The 19,883-nt window shown below is 42.9% G+C and overlaps 1 protein-coding gene across 1 annotated transcript in view; it reads left to right on the top strand.

The window, feature by feature from the left end:
• The window catches only part of MUC13 (mucin 13, cell surface associated), a 33,497-nt gene extending 14,132 nt beyond the window's left edge, over positions 1-19,365 (top strand). The window contains exons 6-12 of the mRNA XM_029213720.1: positions 7,618-7,769; positions 11,204-11,329; positions 11,670-11,802; positions 12,461-12,498; positions 14,087-14,171; positions 16,345-16,546; positions 18,129-19,365. Of these exons, the coding sequence (XP_029069553.1) occupies positions 7,618-7,769; positions 11,204-11,329; positions 11,670-11,802; positions 12,461-12,498; positions 14,087-14,171; positions 16,345-16,546 (736 nt within the window). The 3' untranslated portion in view covers positions 18,129-19,365. The remainder of the gene's footprint in view (positions 1-7,617; positions 7,770-11,203; positions 11,330-11,669; positions 11,803-12,460; positions 12,499-14,086; positions 14,172-16,344; positions 16,547-18,128) is intronic.
• The last annotated feature ends 518 nt before the right edge of the window (positions 19,366-19,883 follow it).

The raw sequence follows: 19,883 nt of genomic DNA, 5'->3' as shown, positions 1-19,883 counted from the left end.
TGCTACCAGGGAAGTCCCTTTCCTTCTATCTCCATTTCTATGAAACTGCTTCATCTGGGAGGGCCCGAGGGATCACTCCAGGATCACTGAAGCTGGTCCTCAACAGTGTAGCCATGGAGAAAAGGAAGAGCATGGCAGCAAACACAGGGACGGCAGGAGACAGCTGGACAGCCAGGTAGCGGCATTCGAAGGCGAAGAAGAGTGTACACGTCCCCAGGATGAGGAAGAGGGTCAAACAGAAGATGCCCTTTTGCCGGGCCATCATCACGCGGCCATCACAACAGAAGGTGTTCCTGCCTAGGAGTTTCTCCCATTTCCGTGTCACCTTCTTTCTCACCACCATCACAGACATGATTGGAATTCCTGGTCCGAAATGGGTTTTGTGATTACAAGAGGGAAGAAACAAAAGCTGAGCCCAGCTTTGAAATCATGTTGCCTGCTATTTCTGCCGCTGGGTCAAACGTCATCAGAAGTCCAGTTTCTAGCCCTGGAAGACAATCTTCTCCTGATAAACCGGCCCAGCGAGAGAAGAGAGACCAGGAAGGGGAGCCGGGCCTGAACCCCGGAAACCGAACTCAGCGCGGAACCGAGGCCAGGAAGTGCACTGTCCCAGGGGACCGCGTCGGCCGCCCGAGGTGGCAGTGCCTTCTCCCCAGCCCGGAGGCTGCCTCCTCCTGACAAGGGGGCCCAGTGGTCGGGGACCTAAACCAGCTGTGGCAACCACCCACCGCTGGGCGAATGGCAGGAAGAAGTTTTTTAAAGTCCTTTTTTTTCTCTCTCAGTGGTTGTATCCCTTGATTCTTTTTTGGATAATGAAAGAATTAGAACTTGGTACAGCTGATCTCAGGGCCCCAAGCGGCAGTGCTGATCAGAGAGATTCTTATGATGTCTTGCTCGTAGCAAGCACTTAGTATCTGGCGATGTGATTTGGTATTATATTCTGATGCTTCTCACCGCCCCATCCCTCCTTGGGATCAGTTCTCCTCTGGGTCAGGTGTGCCCAGGTCCAATCTCACACACACACACACACACACACACACACACACACACTTTGAAGCTGACTTCTGGCTTCCTGGGCCCTTTCTTGGAATGATCCAGACTCTGTATGATTGATTACTGTTCTCTCTGTGCACAGGCAGGAACACACACCCCTCTGTCTCTCTCAAAGCACAAATCTGAGATTTTACAGCTCATCAAGAGACCTACTCTTGACTTTCTGCAGAAAGTGACAGCTTACTGTTTCAGATATCACTTATTCTACTTCTGCTTCACTCCAGGCTCCTTAATCCTAAAAATGATTGTCCACAATTTTTCTAAGTCTCTTCCAACAAGACCTTGCTATAGCCCTAGATTTCCTCCGAATGCATGCTGAATAGAGATCTCTAGGCCTATAAATGGCCATCTTATGGCAACCCCATGCCTCCCTATGTGAGCCTCAACGGTGGATATAAAACAATGGGTGGGGGGCTTCCCTGGTGGCGCAGTGGTTGAGAGTCCGCCTGCCGTTGCAGGGGACACAGGTTCATGCCCCAGTCCGGGAGGATCCCACGTGCCGTGGAGCAGCTGGGCCCGTGAGCCATGGCCACTGGGCCTGCGCGTCCGGAGCCTGTGCTCCGCAATGGGAGAGGCCACAACAGTGAGAGGCCCGTGTACCGCAAAAAAAACCCAAAAAACAAAACAATGGGTAGGGACTAGTGCTGAGAGATCTGAGAGTCTGGGAGGTCTGAAGACCATTTTTTTTTTCTTTTTGGAATTTTATTTATTTTTTATACAGCAGGTTCTTATTAGTTATCTATTTTATACATAGTAGTATATATATATCAATCAAAATCTCCCAATTCATCCCACCACCACCACCCCCTCCAGGTTCCCCCCTTGGTGTCCATACGTTTGTTCTCTACATCTGTGTCTCTATTTCTGCCCTGCAAACTGGTTCATCTGTACCATTTTTCTAGGTTCCACATATATGCGTTAATATAGGATACTTGTTTTTCTCTTTCTGACTTACTTCACTCTGTATGACAGTCTCTAGATCCATCCACTTCTCTACAAATGACCCACTTTCATTCCTTTTTATGACTGAGTAATATTCCATTGTACATATGTACCACAACTTCTTTATCCATTTGTCTGTCGATGGGCATTTAGGTTGCTTCCATGACCTGGCTATTGTAAATAGTGCTGCAATGAACATTGGGGTGCATGTGTCTTTTTGAATTATGGTTTTCTCAGGGTATATGCCCAGTAGTGGGATTGCTGGGTCATATGGTAATTTTATTTTTAGTTTTTTAAGAAACCTCTATACTGTTCTCCATAATGGCTGTATCAACTTACATTCCCACCAAAAGTGCAAGAGGGTTCCCTTTTCTCCACACCCTCTCCAGCATTTGTTGTTTGTAGCTTTTCTGATGATGCCCATTCTAACTTGTGTGAGGTGATACCTCATTGTAGTTTTGATTTGCATTTCTCTAATAATTAGTGATGTTGAGCATCTTTTCATGTGCTTCTTGGCCATCTGTATGTCTTCTTTGGAGAAATGTCTATTTAGGTCTTCTGCCCATTTTTGGATTGGGTTGTTTGTGTTTTTAATATTACGCTGCATGTGCTGTTTATATATTTTGGAGATTAATCCTTTGTCTGTTGATTCATTTGCAAATATTTTCTCCTATTCTGAGGATTGTCTTTTCATCTTGTTTGTAGTTTCCTTTGCTTGCAAAAGCTTTTAAGTTTCATTAGGTCCCATTTGTTTATTTTTTTGTTTGTTTGTTTGTTTTTGTTTTTTGTTTTTGCAGTACGCGGGCCTCTCACTGTTGTGGCCTCTCCCATTGCGGAGCACAGGCTCCAGACGCGCAGGCTCAGTAGCCATGGCTCACGGGCCCAGCCGCTCCGCGGCATGTGGGACCTTCCTGGACCGGGACACGAACCCGTGTCCCCTGCATCAGCAGGCGGACTCTCAACCACTGTGCCACCAGGGAAGCCCCTGTTTATTTTTTATTTTATTTCCATTACCTTAGGAGATAGATCAAAAAAAGTCTTGCTGTGATGTATGTCAAAGAGTGTTCTTCCTATGTTTTCCTCTAAGAGTTTTATAGTGTCTGGGCTTACATTTAGGTCTCGAATCCATTTTGAGTTTATCTTTGTGTATGGTGTTACGGAGTGTTCTAATTTCATTCTTTTACATGTAGCTCTCCAGTTTTCCCAGCCCCACTTATTGAAGAGACTGTCTTTTCTCCATTGTATATTCTTGCCTCCTTTGTCATAGATTAGTTGACCATAGGTGCGTGGGTTTATCTCTGGGCTTTCTATCTTGTTCCATTGATCTATGTTTCTGTTTTTGTGCCAGTACCATGTTGTCTTAATTACTGTAGCTTTGTAGTATAGTCTGAAGTCAGGAAGTCTGATTCCTCTAGCTCTATTTTTTTCCTTCAAGACTGATTTGGCTGTTTGGGGTCTTTTGTGTCTCCATACAAATTTTAAGATTTTTTGTTCTAGTTCCGTAAAAAATGCCATTGGTAATTTCATAGGGATTGCATTGAACTTGTAGATTGCTTTGGGTAGTATAGTCATTTTCACAATATTGATTCTTCCAATCCAAGAACTTGGTATATCTCTCCTTCTGTTGGTATCATCTTTAATTTCTTTCATCAGTGTCTTACAGTTTTCTGTCTATAGGTCTTTTGTCTCTCTAGGTAGGTTTATTCCTAGGCATTTTATTCTTTTTGTTGCAATGGTAAATGGGAGTGTTTCCTTAATTTCTCCTTCAGATTTTTCATCATTAGTGTATAGGAATGCAAGAGATTTCTGTGCATTAATTTTGTATCCTGCAACTTTACCAAATTCACTGATTAGCTCTAGTAGTTTTCTGGTGGCATCTTTAGGATTCTCTGTGTGTAGTATCATGTAGTATCATGTCATCTGCAAACAGTGACAGTTTTACTTCTTCTTTTCCAATTTGTATTCTTTTATTTCTTTTTCTTCTCTGATTGCCGTGGCTAGGACTTCCAAAGCTATGCTGAATAATAGCGGTGAGAGTGGACATCATTGTCTTTTGCCTGATCTTAGAGGAAATGTTTTCAGTTTTTCACCATTGAGAATGATGTTTGCTGTGGGTTTGTCATATATGGCCTTTATTATGTTGAGGTAGGTTCCCTCTATGCCCACTTTCTGAAGAATGTTTATCATAAATGGGTGTTGAATTTTGTGAAAAGCTTTTTCTGCATCTATTGAGATGATCATATGGTTTTTATTCTTCAATTTGTTAATATGGTGTATCACAATGATTGATTTGCATATATTGAAGAATCCTTGCATCCCTGGGATAAATCCGACTTGATCATGGTGTATGATCCTTTTAATGTGTTGTTGGATTCTGTTTGCTAGTATTTTGTTGAGGATTTTTGCATCTATATTCATCAGTGATATTGGTCTGTCATTTTCCTTTTTTGTAGTATCTTTGTCTGGTTTTGGTATCAGGGTGATGGTGGCCTCCTAGAATGAGTTTGGGAGTGGTCGTTCCTGTGCAATTTTTTGGAAGAGTTTGAGAAGGATGGGTGTTAGCTTTTGTCTAAATGTTTGATAGAATTCACCTGTGAAGCCATCTGGTCCTGGACTTTTGTTTGTTGGAAGATTTTTTTTGTGTGTGTGGTACGCGGGCCTCTCACTGTTGTGGCCTCTCCCTTTGCAGAGCACAGGCTCCGGACGCGCAGGCTCAGTGGCCATGGCTCATGGGCCCAGCCGCTCCGCAGCATGTAGGATCCTCATGGACCGGGGCATGAACATGCGTCCCCTGCACCGGCAGGCGGACTCTCAACCACTGCGCCACCAGGGAAGCCCTGTTGGAAGATTTTTAATCACAGTTTCAATTTCATTACTTGTGATTGGTCTGTTCATATTTTCTGTTTCTGCCTGGTTCAGTCCTGGGAGGTTATACCTCTCTAAGAATTTGTCCATTTCTTCCAGGTTGTCCATTTTATTGGCATAGAGTTGCTTGTAGTAGTCTCTTAGGTTGCTTTGTATTTCTGTGGTGTCTGTTCTAACTTCTCCTTTTTCCTTTCTAATTTTATTGATTTGAGTCCTTTCCCTCTTTTTTTTTTCTTTTTTTTTCTTTTTTTTTTTTTTTTTTTGCCGTACGTGGGACTCTCACTGTTGTGGCCTCTCCCATTGTGGAGCACAGGCTCCGGACGTGCAGGTCTGCGGCCATGGCTCACGGGCCTAGCTGCTTCGTGGCATGTGGGATCTTCCCGGACCGGGGCACGAACCCATGTCCCCTGCATCGGCAGGTGGACTCTCAACCACTGCATCACCAGGGAAGCTCCCTCTTTTTCTTGATGAGTCTGGCTAAGTGAGTCTATCAGTTTTGTTTATCTTCTCAAAGAACCAGCTTTTAGTTTTATTGATCTTTGCTATTGTTTTCTTTGTTTCTATTTCATTTATTTCTGCTCTAATCTTTATGATTTCTTTCCTTCTACTAACTTTGGGTGTTGTTTGTTCTTCTTTCTCTAGTTCCTTTAGGTGTAAGGTGTAGCCTTACACCTAAAGGTGTAAGGTTACGCCTTTGGTTGTTTATTTGAGATGTTTCTTGTTTCTTGAGGTAGGCTTGTATTGCTATAAACTTCCCTCTTAGAACTGCTTTTGCTGCATCCCATAGGTTTTGGATTGTCGTGTTTTCGTTGTAGTTTGTGTTTAGGTATTTTTTAATTTCCTCTTTGATTTCTTCAGTGATCTCTTGGTTATTTAGTAACATATTGTTTAACCTCCATGTGTTTGTGTTTTTTACCTTTTTTTCTCCCTGTAATTGATTTCTAATCTCATAGCACTGTGGTCAGAAAAGATGCTTCATATGATTTCAGTTTTCTTAAGTTTACCAAAGCTTGATTTGTGACCCAAGACGTGATCTACCCTGGAGAATGTTCTGTGCCCACTTGAAAAGAAAGTGTAATCTGCTGTTTTTGGATGGAATGTCCTATAAATATCAATTAAATCTATCTGGTCTATAATGTCACTTAAAGCTTGTGTTTCCTTATTAATTTTCTGTTTGGAGGATCTGTCCATTGGTGTTAGTGAGGTGTTAAAGTCCCCCACTATTATTATGTCACTGTCGAGTTCCTCTTTTAGAGCTGTTAGCAGTTGCCTTATGTATTGAGGTGCTCCTATGTTGGGTGCATATATATTTATAATTGTTATATCTTCTTCTTGGATTGATACCTTGACCATTACGTAGTGTCCTTCCTTGTCTCTTGTAACATTCTTTATTTTAAAGTCTATTTTATCTGATGTGAGTTTTGCTACTCCAGCTTTCTTTTGATTTCCATTTGCATGGAATATCTTTTTCCATCCCCTCAGTTTCAGTCTGTATGTGTCCCTAGCTCTGAAGTTGGTCTCTTGTGGACAGCATATATATGGGTCTTGTTTTTGTATCCATCCAGCAAGCCTGTGTCTTTTGGTTGAAGCATTTAATCCATTCATGTTTAAGGTAATTATGTATGTTCCTATTACCATTTTCTTAATGGTTTTGGGTTTGTTTTTGTAGGTCCTTTTCTTCTCTTGTGTTTCCCAGTTAGAGAAGTTCCTTTAGCATTTGTTGTAGAGCTGGTTTGGTGGTGCTGAGTTCTCTTAGGTTTTGCTTGTCTGTAAAGCTTTTGATTTCTCCATTGAATCTGAATGAGATCCTTGCCAGGTAGAGTAATCTTGGTTGTAGGTTCTTCCCTTTCATCACTTTAAATATATCATGCCACTCCTTCTGGCTTGTAGAGTTTCTGCTGAGAAATCAGCTGTTAACCTTATATGGGAGTTCCCTTGTATGTTATTTGTCATTTTTCCCTTGCTGCTTTCAATAATTTTTCTTTGTCTTTAATTTTTGTCAGTTTGATTACTATGTGCCTCAGCATGTTTCTCCTTGTGTTTATCCTGTATGGGACTCTCTTCACTTCCTGGACTTGGGTGGCTATTTCCTTTCCCATGTTAGGGAAGTTTTTGACTATAATCTCTTCAAATATTTTCTCTGGTCCTTTCTCTCTCTCTTCTCCTTCTCGAACCCCTATAATGCAAATGTTGTTGTGTTTAATGTCCCAGAGGTCTCATGGGCTGTCTTCATTTCTTTTCATTCTTTTTTCTTTATTCTGTTCTGTGGCAGTGAATTCCACCATTCTGTCTTCCAGGTACTTATCTGTTCTTCTGCCTCAGTTATTCTGCTATTGATTCCTTCTAGTGTATTTTTCAGTTCAGTTATTGTATTGTTCATCTCTGTTTGTTTGTTCTTTAATTCTTCTAAGTTTTTGTTCTTAATTCTTCTAGGTCTTTGTTAAACATTTCTTGCATCTTCTTGATCTTTGCCTCCATTCTTTTTCCTAGGTACTGGATCATCTTCACTATCATTATTCTGAATTCTTTTTCTGGAAGGTTGCCTATCTCCACTTCATTTAGTTGTTTTTCTGGGGTTTTATCTTGTTCTTTCATCTGGTACAAAGTCCTCTGCCTTTTCATTTTGTCTGTCTTTTTGTGAATGTGGTTTTCCTTCCACAGGCTGCAGAATTATATTTCTTCTTGCTTCTGCTGTGAAGACCTATTTGTTTATGCTTCAGTTCAATTCATCAAGTGATGGATTCATTTCATTTTTAGCACATCTCCTTCAGCAAGATCTGCAATGCATACTGTTGATGTAGCAGTAGTAAACATTTTTCTGGAAACTACAAAACAAACTGAAGAAACCGTATCATGTGCCATTGAAAGAGCAATTAAACACAGTGCAAATGAGTTTACAAGATACATCAGTAAGTATGAAATAATTTTATATGACGATTACCTGAAGACCTATCTACTTTTCATAAATTTTTCTATTATATGTTTGAAGGGGGCCAGAAGCACTTGATAATTGAATCCACAGACATCTCCCAGTTTCCTTTGAATCTGTCCTTTCTTCCTCCCTCCCTTTCCCCTGTCATTTGGCTTCTGCTCCTTTATAACCATCCCCCAAGTCATCAGACTGACTAGTTTGTTCCTCTTCTTGGAAGGTAGTCTTGGACAAATAGCCTCTGGACGAGGAAAGATGAAGAAAGGAGAAACAAGAGGGCTCTATACCAAGTTTTAGCTTTCCAAATGCTATAGAAAGTTTTATCTATACTGTTTCCCCTTTAGGCAGACACAACCCCCCCCCACAGGACAGCTGTTAACAATTCATTTTTACTGTGTTACAAGCACCCCAAATCTTAGTGGCCTAAACAACAACCATTTATTTATTATAACGCTATAATTCTGTGTGTCAGAATTTGGGCTTACCTGGGCAGTTCTGCTCATCTAGGCGGGGCTCGGCTGATCTCTGCTTGGCTCACTTAAGCATCGGGCATTAGCTGCCGGGTAGATCAGCTGAGGGCTGACTGATCTAAGATGGCTCAGCTGGACAGTTTGTCTCTGCTCCACATGATCTCCCATCCTCCAGCAGGTTAGTCCAAAAGGGTTTCAAGAGCAACAAGAGGGCACATTTCAGTACACAGGTGCTTCTCACTCTCTGCTAACGTTATATTTACAGCTGTCCTGACGGCCAAAGCAATTCACATGACAAAGCACAGTGTGGCAGGCCCTACGAAGGGGCATGGACACAGGAAGGCAGGAATAAACTGGCACTATTACTGCAATCACCACAGCAGTCATCAGGAGTTCCTCATTTCAGAGGTGTCCAGGGCCAGCCCTGGGGGCAGCTCTGTGCAACTGGTTCTCAGTCCTGGTTGCCAAACCCAAAGGCCTCTGTTGAGACACAACTTATCTGACTTTTCTGTAACATTTGATACTAGTATCCTCCCATTCCTGAAGTCCTCTTCTCTCTGGACCTCCACTCACCATTCTCCTGATCCCATTCTGCCTTCCTCATCTTTCATTTTGATCCTTCTGCGACTCCTTCTTTAGTCTCTTAAATTTTTGCTTTTTGCTTATTGTAACCTCCATGTCCTAGTTTGCAAAACTTATTTCTCTTTTTGAAAATATAATCAAATTCTGTTCATTTATTGTTTTCTAGCACCTTCTCTCTTTTTCAAGATTTCACAGATGATCACTGTTCTCTCAGGACCTGGAATGTAAATGCTCTGGAATAAAACACTTAAAATTCTATTAGAAAAGATGGGGGCTCCCCTGCACTCTACCCACTCCATGGGCTGCGGTCCCTTTAGCAATGTCCATTCAACTCTCTTCCATCCAAGTATTATTTCCTGGCAAGACAGGAGAAAAATTGTTCTGAAGCCATTCTGTTTTTCTCATGTCATTCATCAACACTACACCAACCAGGCCTGGCCTTTCCATGAGCCCCTGTAACGTGGAAAACATACACCCTTTCATTCATTTGCCCATTTTTTATTTTTAACCCTTTGCTCTTTGTTGTTGGGTTTTTGTTGCTGTTGTTGCTTTGGGTTTTGTTTGTGGCAAGCCTGAGCTCATTTGGGACTCTAGACTGTCTCTGTCACACTTTTAATATTCCATCTTTGGTTATAGGATCTTCTTTTTATATTTTATGTCTCTCATCTGAGAGCTTCCTGTGCAAACCATGCCAGTTTCTTATATTACCTGGCCCTCTCCCATTTTTTTTTTTTTTCTTTACAGCTTGTTGGGATCATTTGCAGCTGCACAGTTAGAATTACATTTTCAGAGCTTCTTACTTTCCTGAACTGTTTTCATCTTCCAGAGTCTCATGCCATGGAACTACACCTTATCCTTTTTGAACATTTCAATATTTACTCTCTCAAAGTCATACTCCTCTTTCTGACTGTCACTTGGTCCTTGTCTTCCAAGGGACTCATCACTTCCACCTGCCAATAAATTTCTCCTGAGGGTCACAATTTTGTCCAGAGTAGCAATTCATGCCATCAGAACCTCTACCCCCAGAAGATGAAATTGTCAGCAAGGCAAGACAAAAACCTTATCATAGGCTCTGCTTTGGGCTGAATGAGACTTCTAGCAAGTGTGAGGAAGTTGAGGATCCCCATCAGCATGGGGACTGACCACTCCAAGTGGTTGTCAGATGAAAATAACCAGTGCATTCTTCAAAATAAAGTTGGGGACCCTTGCAATTCTCTCATTTGGCTCTACTTAGTGACTGCCTTGGTTCTGAGACCTGGAAGACTTGAAACCATCTGGTCTCAGGGCTGAGAATTGCTCTTTTTTTGGACAACTCTTCTCAACATCTCTCCACTCTGAGACCAGGCATGTGCTCTTAGGTACATTAACAGATTACCGAATGATGCCAGCTAGAGATGGCCACAGGAGCATGAGCCGCCCAGCACATGGAAGGGAGAGCTCAGAACTTTTAGAGAAAAACACTTTTTCCTGCTCTCTTGCTTCTGCTGCAAAGACAGATTCTCTTTTCTGTGTCAAAAGTTGTAGAATCTCTTTCTCTGGTTTTTATTTAGAGGCATTTTCAAATGGCAGGTAATGAAGGAAGGTTAGTTACAGGTTTGGGATGTTTAGAAGAGAGTAACCACATATCTGTTCTACCTGCTCCTATTCTCTCCCCCTAATCTATTCTCAGATTCATCTTTTTGTCCCTAATGTCTTCCAATCTGCTTCTAGACTAACATTCTTAAAAGATGGCTTTCTTATGCCAATCAACGGTAGAGCCAAGAGTTCTCACTTTTGTTCCTCCTCACCACACTGCCTCTCCCCTGCCCAAGTACAACTCCATCACTCCTGGACAAGAATACTTTACTTCTTTTCATGCCTTGTTTACTCCACTTAGACCTTGCCTCTCCTTTGACTGTTCAAATCTTCCCTATCTTTCAAGACTTAGCCCAATTTCCACCTCCTCCACGATGTTACCTTTAGCTACCTGAGCCCCTGAATTCCCACTGTACTTAAAGTCTGTATTACAAGTTGCTGGATGCGATTCTCTAAGGGTATAAACAGGTAACTCTCCAAAGATGGGGTCCAAAACTTATGCAGCTACTGTGTCCCTTGTGGAACCTAGCAAAGAGGTAGGTGCAAAAGAGACTTGGAACATCATTGCATTGCACTGGATTGAATTAATTTTAATTGAATAATATGAGGAAATAGTTATAGAAGAGATCCACTGGGGAGTTGAATTTCAGAATCTCAGATTTTCATTGGTTGAATCCCAAAATGTGTTAAAAGGCAACAATATCCACAATGGAATGGGGTGCTTTCACAAGTTACCGTATCCGTATTGTCTTGCTAAATATGTCTTTGAATTATTTGTACCTCTTAGAGCAAGATCGGTGTGATTATTATGGTTGTGAGAAAGAGAATGGGCAAGATGACTGCACCAGTGGTTTACTATGTCAGTGCAAACCGGGGCTGCTGAGGCCGAACCCACAGATCCCCCAGTGTGTTGGTAAGTGTTCCACCTGCTTCTAAATGTTCTTCATGCCTCCTCCACTCTCTCCTTTTGCATTTGCAAAGTACACACTTTCCTGCTCAAGTTTCCATGTGCATTTCAGAGTCTGAGGGATGTGAATTTTGGCTTTAGTCCTGTGGGCCTGGATAGGGCCTTGGCTAAGAGCTGGTGAGGAGGCCCACATGCCGCTTCACAGGGCGCACGTCAAGTGCAGAGCCACTGAGCACTGCGTTTTACCCAGAAAAAGCAACGTGAAAACATTGTATTCTGTGATGTGTCACTTTGGTGTTGAAGGGGTTGTTTCTGAAAATTACCCAGAAATCACTCTCTTTTGAAGCTTTGGGTCCAGAGTGTCCTGATGACTGCAACACACAGAACACACAGAAGCAATGCCTAGTGAAGGACAGCTGGAACGCTACCTGCGTGTGCCTGCCAGGCTACAAGGAAGATGATCGTGGGATCTGTCAACAGTAAGAGAAATCCCTCCTTCTTCATCTTGTCATAGCTGAAGCTAGGCAAAAAGGATAGAGCTTGTCACACACGTATGAGTTTAGGGTCTGGAAGTTGGTTCGCTGGCATAAGTTGGTAGGTACAGAGCATCACCATCACCACCACCATCATTATCACCAGTTTTTGAACATTCTCCGTGTGCTGGGAACCACAGCAGGTAATGCTTCTCATACAACAACAGTCAGGAATGTATTTATTCCCCATTTTCAGGTGAGGAAACTGAAGCTCGGAGAATATAAATGACACGTCCCCACTCACAGGGCAGCAAATAAATGGCCGAGCCAGGTGGTCTCGCAGCCCGAGGGGGCCCCACTAAGCTCCATGCCTCTGGGACTCGGCTTCACCCAAACTGCTGAATCCTCCTGGCGCTCAGAAGATGGAGCATTCAGTTGGTAGCAAATGGAACCACACGGGATTGTGTACCCCCTCAACCTTCCAGAGTGCCATGAAAGGCGCTCACCTGGAAGAATGGGAGCGTAAGGAAGAAAACAGAAAGAGGAGACAGAACGGGGAGGAGAGAATGAAAGAAAGGTGCAAGGAAGACATGGAGGTTGGGTGGGAACTCTGACCTGCTCCCACAAGGCTCCTTACCATGGTCTCCTACTCCTTGTATTTTAGGTGTGCGTTTGGCTACAGCGGAGTTGATTGTGAAGACTGTGAGTAGAAGAGTCTTGCTTTGTTAATAAGCTTCTAAGAAACAGACATTGACCACATTCAAAATTCTGTCCAGTCCCCCAAAGTCTCTGGCTTGTTTCATAAAGAGAGAGAAAAATCTACCTGGAGTTTGTCTTCTGGGTCAGGCCACTCCATGCTCACCCTTAGGTTGTGGGCAGAGCCTCTCTGTTATGGGAAATAATAGAACTCAGCCCAAGAGGTGGGCTGGTGTCTCTGGACTTGTCCTAGGCCAAAGAAGTTTGTCCCAACATTATATTCATTTCCTACATTAGATTAAATATGCATTGTCTGCTACTAAAAAGGATAAAGACCAGTATATTCCAAAAATGTTTATGTTCACAGTAGAGCAGAACTAGAAACCAGACGTTCAAATGCTCAAATCATCTTTTTGTCTCAGAGCTATTTACTAATTTAGGATGTGTTGTCATAAATTCAGTCGCCTGGTTCCCTCCCAGGCCCTACCCCCACCAGATTGGGACAATACTAACTGTATATTTTAAGTGATTTCATATTTTAAATTTTATATAATGAACTAAAAGATCAATGATCCAAGATGAAGGGAATATTCCTGTTAGCCTCCCAGCCAGCCACAAAGTTAGTGATAAGAAATGCTTTTAATTTCTACTGTATTTTGTTGTGAGGCTGGGTTTGCTAAGTCATTTCTTTCTTCTGGGCTTTCAGTGTCTACACCTATAAAATGACAAGTTCGGATCAGATAACCCTTGAGGTTTTTTCCAGACTTAATGGTCCCTTGCATCCTGGTTAGAGGTGGCATATAGGGCAGTCATGTAGCAGAAAGGATCAAAGGGATCTAGAGCAGCACTGTCCAATAGAAACGTAACACGAGCTTCAAATTTTAAAAGCTCTAAGTAAATTTTAAAAAGTAAAGAGGAATAGGTGAAGTTGATTTTAGTAACATTTTATTTCACTCAATATATAGAAAATAATATTTCAATGGGCAATCAGTACAAGGATGATTAATGAGATATTTTACATTTTTTTCATACTATGTGTGTGAAGTCTGCTGTGTATGTTAAAATTACACTTACCTGCCACCCCATAGCCATATTTCAAGAGCACCAAACAAGCAGATCCAGAGGAGAATGGGTGGTAATGAACCTCCAGTCTCTTCCCTCATCAATTCCATCAAGCTCCTCTGTTAGTGACAAATTTAACTCCAACCCAGTTCCCCTAGTTTATCAGCAAAGTCCGTTCTGGCAGGCAGGCAAACCAGCAGAGGTAAGGAGGTAGTGTGGACCTCCGATGAGATCTCACCCCCCCACAAAGCCCAGGAAGGTCCTGCCACCATGGCCTCCTCTGTGCTTATGGACTTCTTTTATCTGGCAAGGTTGCCTCTTTTGATTGGGCTCTGAAGACACAGTTGGTGGTGGGCAGACAGAGGGCTAAAGGAGGTGAGCCCCCCACCCATCCTGGTCCTGGAAGAGGGTCAGAAACCAGAGCCCAGTTGTCCTCTTGGCCAGGAACCACTGGGAACACATGTACCTGTGCAGTAGACAGTGGGAGTCTGCCTGGGGGAAGCCGTTCCTACTCTTCTCTTTTCCCTTTCAGCATTTCAGCTGATCCTCACGATCGTGGGCACCATTGCTGGCATCCTCATTCTCGGCTTGGTGATTGCAATCATCTTCTTAGTGAGGTATGAAGTGTCCCTTTCTTGGGACACAGTGCCACCGGCATTACACTCTGGTTTCCAAACACGCCCAGCCTTTCCTGGGCAAGAGAAGAAAAGTAAGGCAAGGCCTCTCTAATACCATTGCCCTTTTTGTCTTACCTGAATTTTCTTCTGATTCTATAAGCTACACATGATCACTGAAGAAAATAGAAAATGTGTAAAGGAGCAGACTAAAAAGTCACCCACAAAACCCACCACCCTGAAGCAACCAACATTTTGGCATACATCCTTCCAGGTTTTCTGCTACTTTTTAAAATGAAGTTATATATGTAATTTAGTATCTTTTGTGCTTTAAAATTTTTTTTGTTGAGGTTTGTTTTTGCTTAATACTATAAAGTGACATAGCAACCATTTTCTGATGTCATTAAAAACTCTTTTGGGAGTTCAGGGGTTTTCTTTTGAGCACAAGCCACCCATGTGCTTGGCCCTGCAATAAATCTTTATCTGCTCAAAAACAAAACAAAACAAAACACTCTTTTGTTAGCAGTATTTAACTCCATTGATGTTGTCAAATATGATTTTCATTAATTCACTCCCTTGCCCAGGACCTCGCTGCAAATAGCCTAACGTCCACCTTAACTGAGTCCCCTGGGTTTTAAGTAGAAACGTTACCTCTGCATGGCCTTTTCTCAGCTTGTGCCTTAAATGCCCTTCTTAAAAACTTAAGTAGGGTCCATTCATTTATTCTACAAACATTTAGATAAAGTTCCCTCCATTAATAGAGACGGAATACTATCATCTATTCCATTCTAAATGTGCCAAGTGAGGAGCTACTGTGATTTTTTTAAAAAAGCTACTTTTTGAAAATTACCTTTAGCTAATATTTTATATTTTGGCAAAATAGGTTTGTTTTTCACTGTAATGCGAGAGGATAGAGTTTACATTCCTAAAATATTTTGTTTCTTTTTTTTTTCTTCTTTTACTCCATTATGATATTAACTCTTCCCCAGAGACTTGATTATAAGGATGCCAAGCTGGGAACTGAGAACACGACTTTCCCTTTTCCAGGGGTGGGGGTGTGGGGGACAGGACATTCGACTCTGGAGCAAGGCTGCTTCCTCCACAGTGCACTGGCTCACTGCCCCAGTCTCCAGGGTCCTCAGGGACTGTGATAGAGCTTGTGCCCCTTGAAAGCCTCGGTTCTCAGTTCCCCTTCCTGCTGCAGAGCCCCGTTTGCTCTTTGCTCAGCCACAGATTCATGACTCTTGGGAGCTCTCCAAGAATTATAATTTCTTGCCCATTCCAAAGGGAAGGAAGCCTCTTGTCAGTTACCTTAGATGGGAGTGCTGTCACAGGGCAGGAACTCCGTGGCAGGCTGGGCTGACTGTCAGGGTCACCAGGTGAGTGGGTCTTCCTTTCTGACGTTCCAGTGTCTGAGAGTCACCCCAGGACTGCCCTGTGGCCATAATGGATGCCTCTGGCCCCACTACCCATATTCTAACAGGGCAGGACTGTCGCTGCAGGCCAGAAGGAGAGAAGGGTCATGATCAGAGTTAATTGGGGGACAGGTGCCTCCCTCACCTGCAAGTCCATCCACTTGGCTTTGAATGCCTACACTTGAGGTCCTTGAGGGCCCACAGAACAACATGGGAAACTCCTATTTCTCCTTAAGACCTTTATGCCTTGAACTCATTTTGTTCACTGAGGTGCTTCTGTAGACATTGACTTTGCCTGAATGAAAAATTGTACCACAAATCATCTTTTTCTTTGACTTTTATTACCATTTCCATAAATAATTCAAAAGCACACTGAAAAATGCTAACATTATTAGCAAAATGTAAATGGGACTGGAGGAATTAGATGGTAACGTTGGATCAGGGTCAACGTTCCGGTTTTGATGGTTACATGGAGCTTATGAGGAGACTTAGGGAATCTACACTGAATGAAGTAATGAAGTATTACCAGTAATGGACATCAGGTCTGCAGCTTATTCTTAAATGGTTCAGAAATGTTAACAGTCGGGGAATCTGGGTGATAGATGTATGGGAGCTCTGTGTAATTTTTCTTTTTTTTGGTAACTTACATGTAAATTTGAAATTATTTCAAAAATTTAAAACATTTTGAAGAAAAAATATTAACTTTTGCTTCAAGGAACTTGCTGCCATTGTCAGACCCTAATTCTTCTTACCGATTACAGCTCAAAGAACAAAAGGAGGAATGTGGAAGAACAGAAATTGATTGAGAACGATTTTCAAAATCTGAAACTGCGGAATACCGGCTTTAGCAATCTAGGAGCAGACGGGAGCATCTTCCCTAAGATCAACATGAACCTGCCCAAAGAGAGTCAGCCACAGAATCCCTACGTAATCCAGGGTGGTATACCCCGCGCAGACTATTAGGTGAGTCTTTGCATGCTTTCTGTTTGCCTTTGCAGAGTGAAATGCCCCAGGGCCGACTTGGGACCTGGCTGTTGTATCAGCAGCAGCCCTGGCTGCCCAGTAGACTTTTTTTTTCATCGAAAGCTATTGAAAGTAGCCACCACTTGGTCCCTAACACTGACCATCTATGTGGCTAGACACACCACTTAATTTATCTGTTCATCTATTTCCTCAGCTATAAAAAAGGAATCTTAATTCACATGCCCTTAAGGTCTCCTTAAATGATATGTTTCTTGGGATACAACTCCAGTGGTTGTGATGACAATTCCCAGACTGCTGAAGGGCCTAGGACCTAGGGCAGGCCTGGGGAGGACTGTTGGATGTAAACATGGTTCTGTTTACATGGATCCTTTCCAGCCAGCCCACATGAAGGCAAATCTCTCCTTTCCTCCCCGCCCCACCCCAGACCACAAGGCCACCCGATCAATTTCTAAAGCGACAAGGCAAGTGAGGCCGATAATATTTTCTTTCCCTTGGGAGGACTTTCAAGGCAAGTAGCTTGTCCTTGTTAGATTTGTTTTGGAGAATCGTAGCTGGCATTGCTCAGTGTGACCAAATGAAATACTGAAAGGAGAAAGCCTGTCAGAGAGGACTCCCTTGGGGAGGAATGACAAGACAGAAGGGAGAGGAAAAGTGGCCAGAGAAGAGAGAGGGCGAAGAAGAGAGGAAAGGAGAGAAATGACTTGTTTAAAAGAGGAAGAGTGGGGAGAAAGGGAAAGAAGGAGGGGTGAGGTATCCCCAGGAGAGAAGAAAAATAAAGAGGCTGAAAGAGAAGGGGGATCCAGGAGGGTGGTAGAGGGGCCGGGGAAGGGGAGCACAGTATCCCCACTCCCCGTGTGTGAGCGTTGCTTCTGCAGGCGGCGCAGGTGAGCGGGTCATCCTTTGTGGATCTTAACGCACTTTGAATATTCTGGGAAAATCTGACTTATTTTTAGTTTGAAATCCCACGGTTGATTTTACGTATCAGCTTTCCTTCAGTCATGGAATCTAAGTGTTCCATGCGTGCACGAAGGGATGACTTGCACAAAATGCGCCGTGTGGGGTCGGACACAGGGTCTAGCCAGCAAGAGCCGAGATGGACCTCCCTTTGGCCCTACATGAGGTGAACCTTAACCATGGAACTCATTTCAAACCTCCCTTTCCCCACAGTGGAGCCCTTACTTCAAGTATAACCTCTGAAGAAAGCCCTTTAGTGGCTGAACAGGCATGGGATTTAGAATCAGACAGACCTGGGTTCACAGCCTGGCCCTTCCTGCTATGAGCTGTGTGATCTCAGACAAGTTATTTGACTTCTCTGGGTTTGTTTTCTCATCTGTGAAATGGTTAAAATGAAGCCTACCTCAGAGGGTAAATATCACATAAGCCAAAATGCATAAAGAACACAGCGCGATGGGTTCTAATTTGAATAATAGTATTCAAATTGTGTTAATTACAATAATGTTAATCATTTATGAATCTAAATTTTCTCATATGTTTCTGTTGGAATACTTCTTTTCTAAGAGTTTTTTTCCCCCTCTCTTTCTCTCTCTCTCGTTTTGTCTAGAACGGTAAAAATTTGGAACCATCCATGACCCCTCAACCCAACGTATGAGCTTTTATTTTGAGTGTTTCAAAGACTGATGGAGAAGGGAGCAGCCATGAAGGTCTGGCCTTTGGTATTTCTCTTCCATCCAGCTTCTCTGAATGGAAGTTGTGACTGTTTGCAATGAATACAGCTTGTTTGCTAACTAAGTACCTATGAAATTAAATGCACATAGATGCTATTAGTAAGCATCTATACTTAAAGTAGTTGATTTGCTCCAATCAGTACAATAGTTAGGTTTTTTTTTTCCTGGCCGTGCAACAGTAATCATTCTATCTATCTAGAGGGAAGCTCCCCAGGATTTTTCACTCCTGAAAGAGTCTAGAAGAGTGTTGCTTTGAGTTGATACCCTGTAGATAAGTGACGTATTCTGGGAGACTCTTACACATCAGCTGTGGAGGTCCCAGGAGATGGGAGGACATACCATCCTTGAAGATGCTCAGGTTCATTCTCTGGCAAGTTAAAACAGGGAAGCTCCTTCTTTTCCTCAAATGTAGGGATTTCATTACCCTTGAACTGCCAGGAGCTTGTGACCTGGGTTCAAATCAAGAGGACAGATAAAAAGAGACAGGTCTCTTAGCTTTTTGGGAGCAGTTACTGGCAATCCAGGGCCTTCTTAATGTCAACTAGAAGGCCTGAACTAGAAATGTCCTCTGCAGGGGTACGTTCTAGAGGGTTTGAAATGCCGGTAGGTAGGGGAGTCAGTAGGGAAAAATGTGACCAGGAGAAGGAGGAACAGAGGTAGAAGGAAGCTGGGCTGGAGGCTGAGTAAGGGAGAAGGTACCCAGGGCCCACCTTCATCCTCAGATTCCCCTCCTCAATGAGCAAATGGGCATTTCCTCTAATTCATGCCCTACCCAAGATTTAGAACCTAGGAGAGGATGTGAAGACAGAGCCCCCAGAGCAAGAGCTTGAAGTCACTTTGAAATTGTAGACATTCTGACTGGCTTATGGTGAGAGGGAGCTTGTGCTCTGGATCCAAATGTTCAGCCTCGTGATACAGACTCCAGAGGTATTCCGCCAAAGCCTCAGCCTTCCCTGGGGACAGAGCCTTAGCCGTGGTCACTAACACACACACAGAGCTGAGAATGGGGGCAGCCACCTCCAGCACAGGCTTTCTTTAATGTTAGTAGTATCCTTGTTTATGTCTAATGTCTGGTCTCTTTGCAAGTTATTTTTATTTGTTGTTATTATTTGTTCTTGACTGTTAACTATTAGCAGTAACAAATAAAGTGTCTTTAATAGATGGTGTCCTCCCTTGTGTTTGGGACTCTGGGTGATGCACATAGCAGTTAAGTTTCACTTTCAATAGCAAACATGACACATGGTAAACCGAATTGATTAACATCTGCTCATTAGGGGCTGTTGGATTACCCAAGGTAATTTTTTTTTTGTCATGGAATAGACATTTTTGGCTGCTTCCCCAGGCATATCCCACAACTCTTCCATTTTGAAGCAACCAAGCATTTTGGGTGGGATTGATCCTACCCCTAGCTCCAAATGTAGGCCTTGGTTGGCCCAAGCCAATCAGTGGAATCCCATGCCGGCTTGCCAGTGATTGACTTAGCAAGCATATGACACAAGTGGATATGATTAGAATAAATCTCAGATGTTGGTAGGAGACTTGGAGGAGGAGAAACTCGTTGTTCTGGAGAGCGGGGTTGAGGATGTGAGGCGTCGAACTGCTTCAGTTTTGCTGAGCTGACACATAGAGGA

The sequence above is a fragment of the Monodon monoceros genome, unplaced genomic scaffold (assembly GCF_005190385.1).
Source record: "Monodon monoceros isolate NGI ecotype Baffin Bay Population unplaced genomic scaffold, NGI_Narwhal_1 Super_Scaffold_11, whole genome shotgun sequence".
Classification (NCBI taxonomy): domain Eukaryota; kingdom Metazoa; phylum Chordata; class Mammalia; order Artiodactyla; family Monodontidae; genus Monodon; species Monodon monoceros.
The sequence above is the reverse complement of the archived record's forward strand: the minus strand, read 5'-3'. Positions and strand labels throughout refer to the sequence as shown.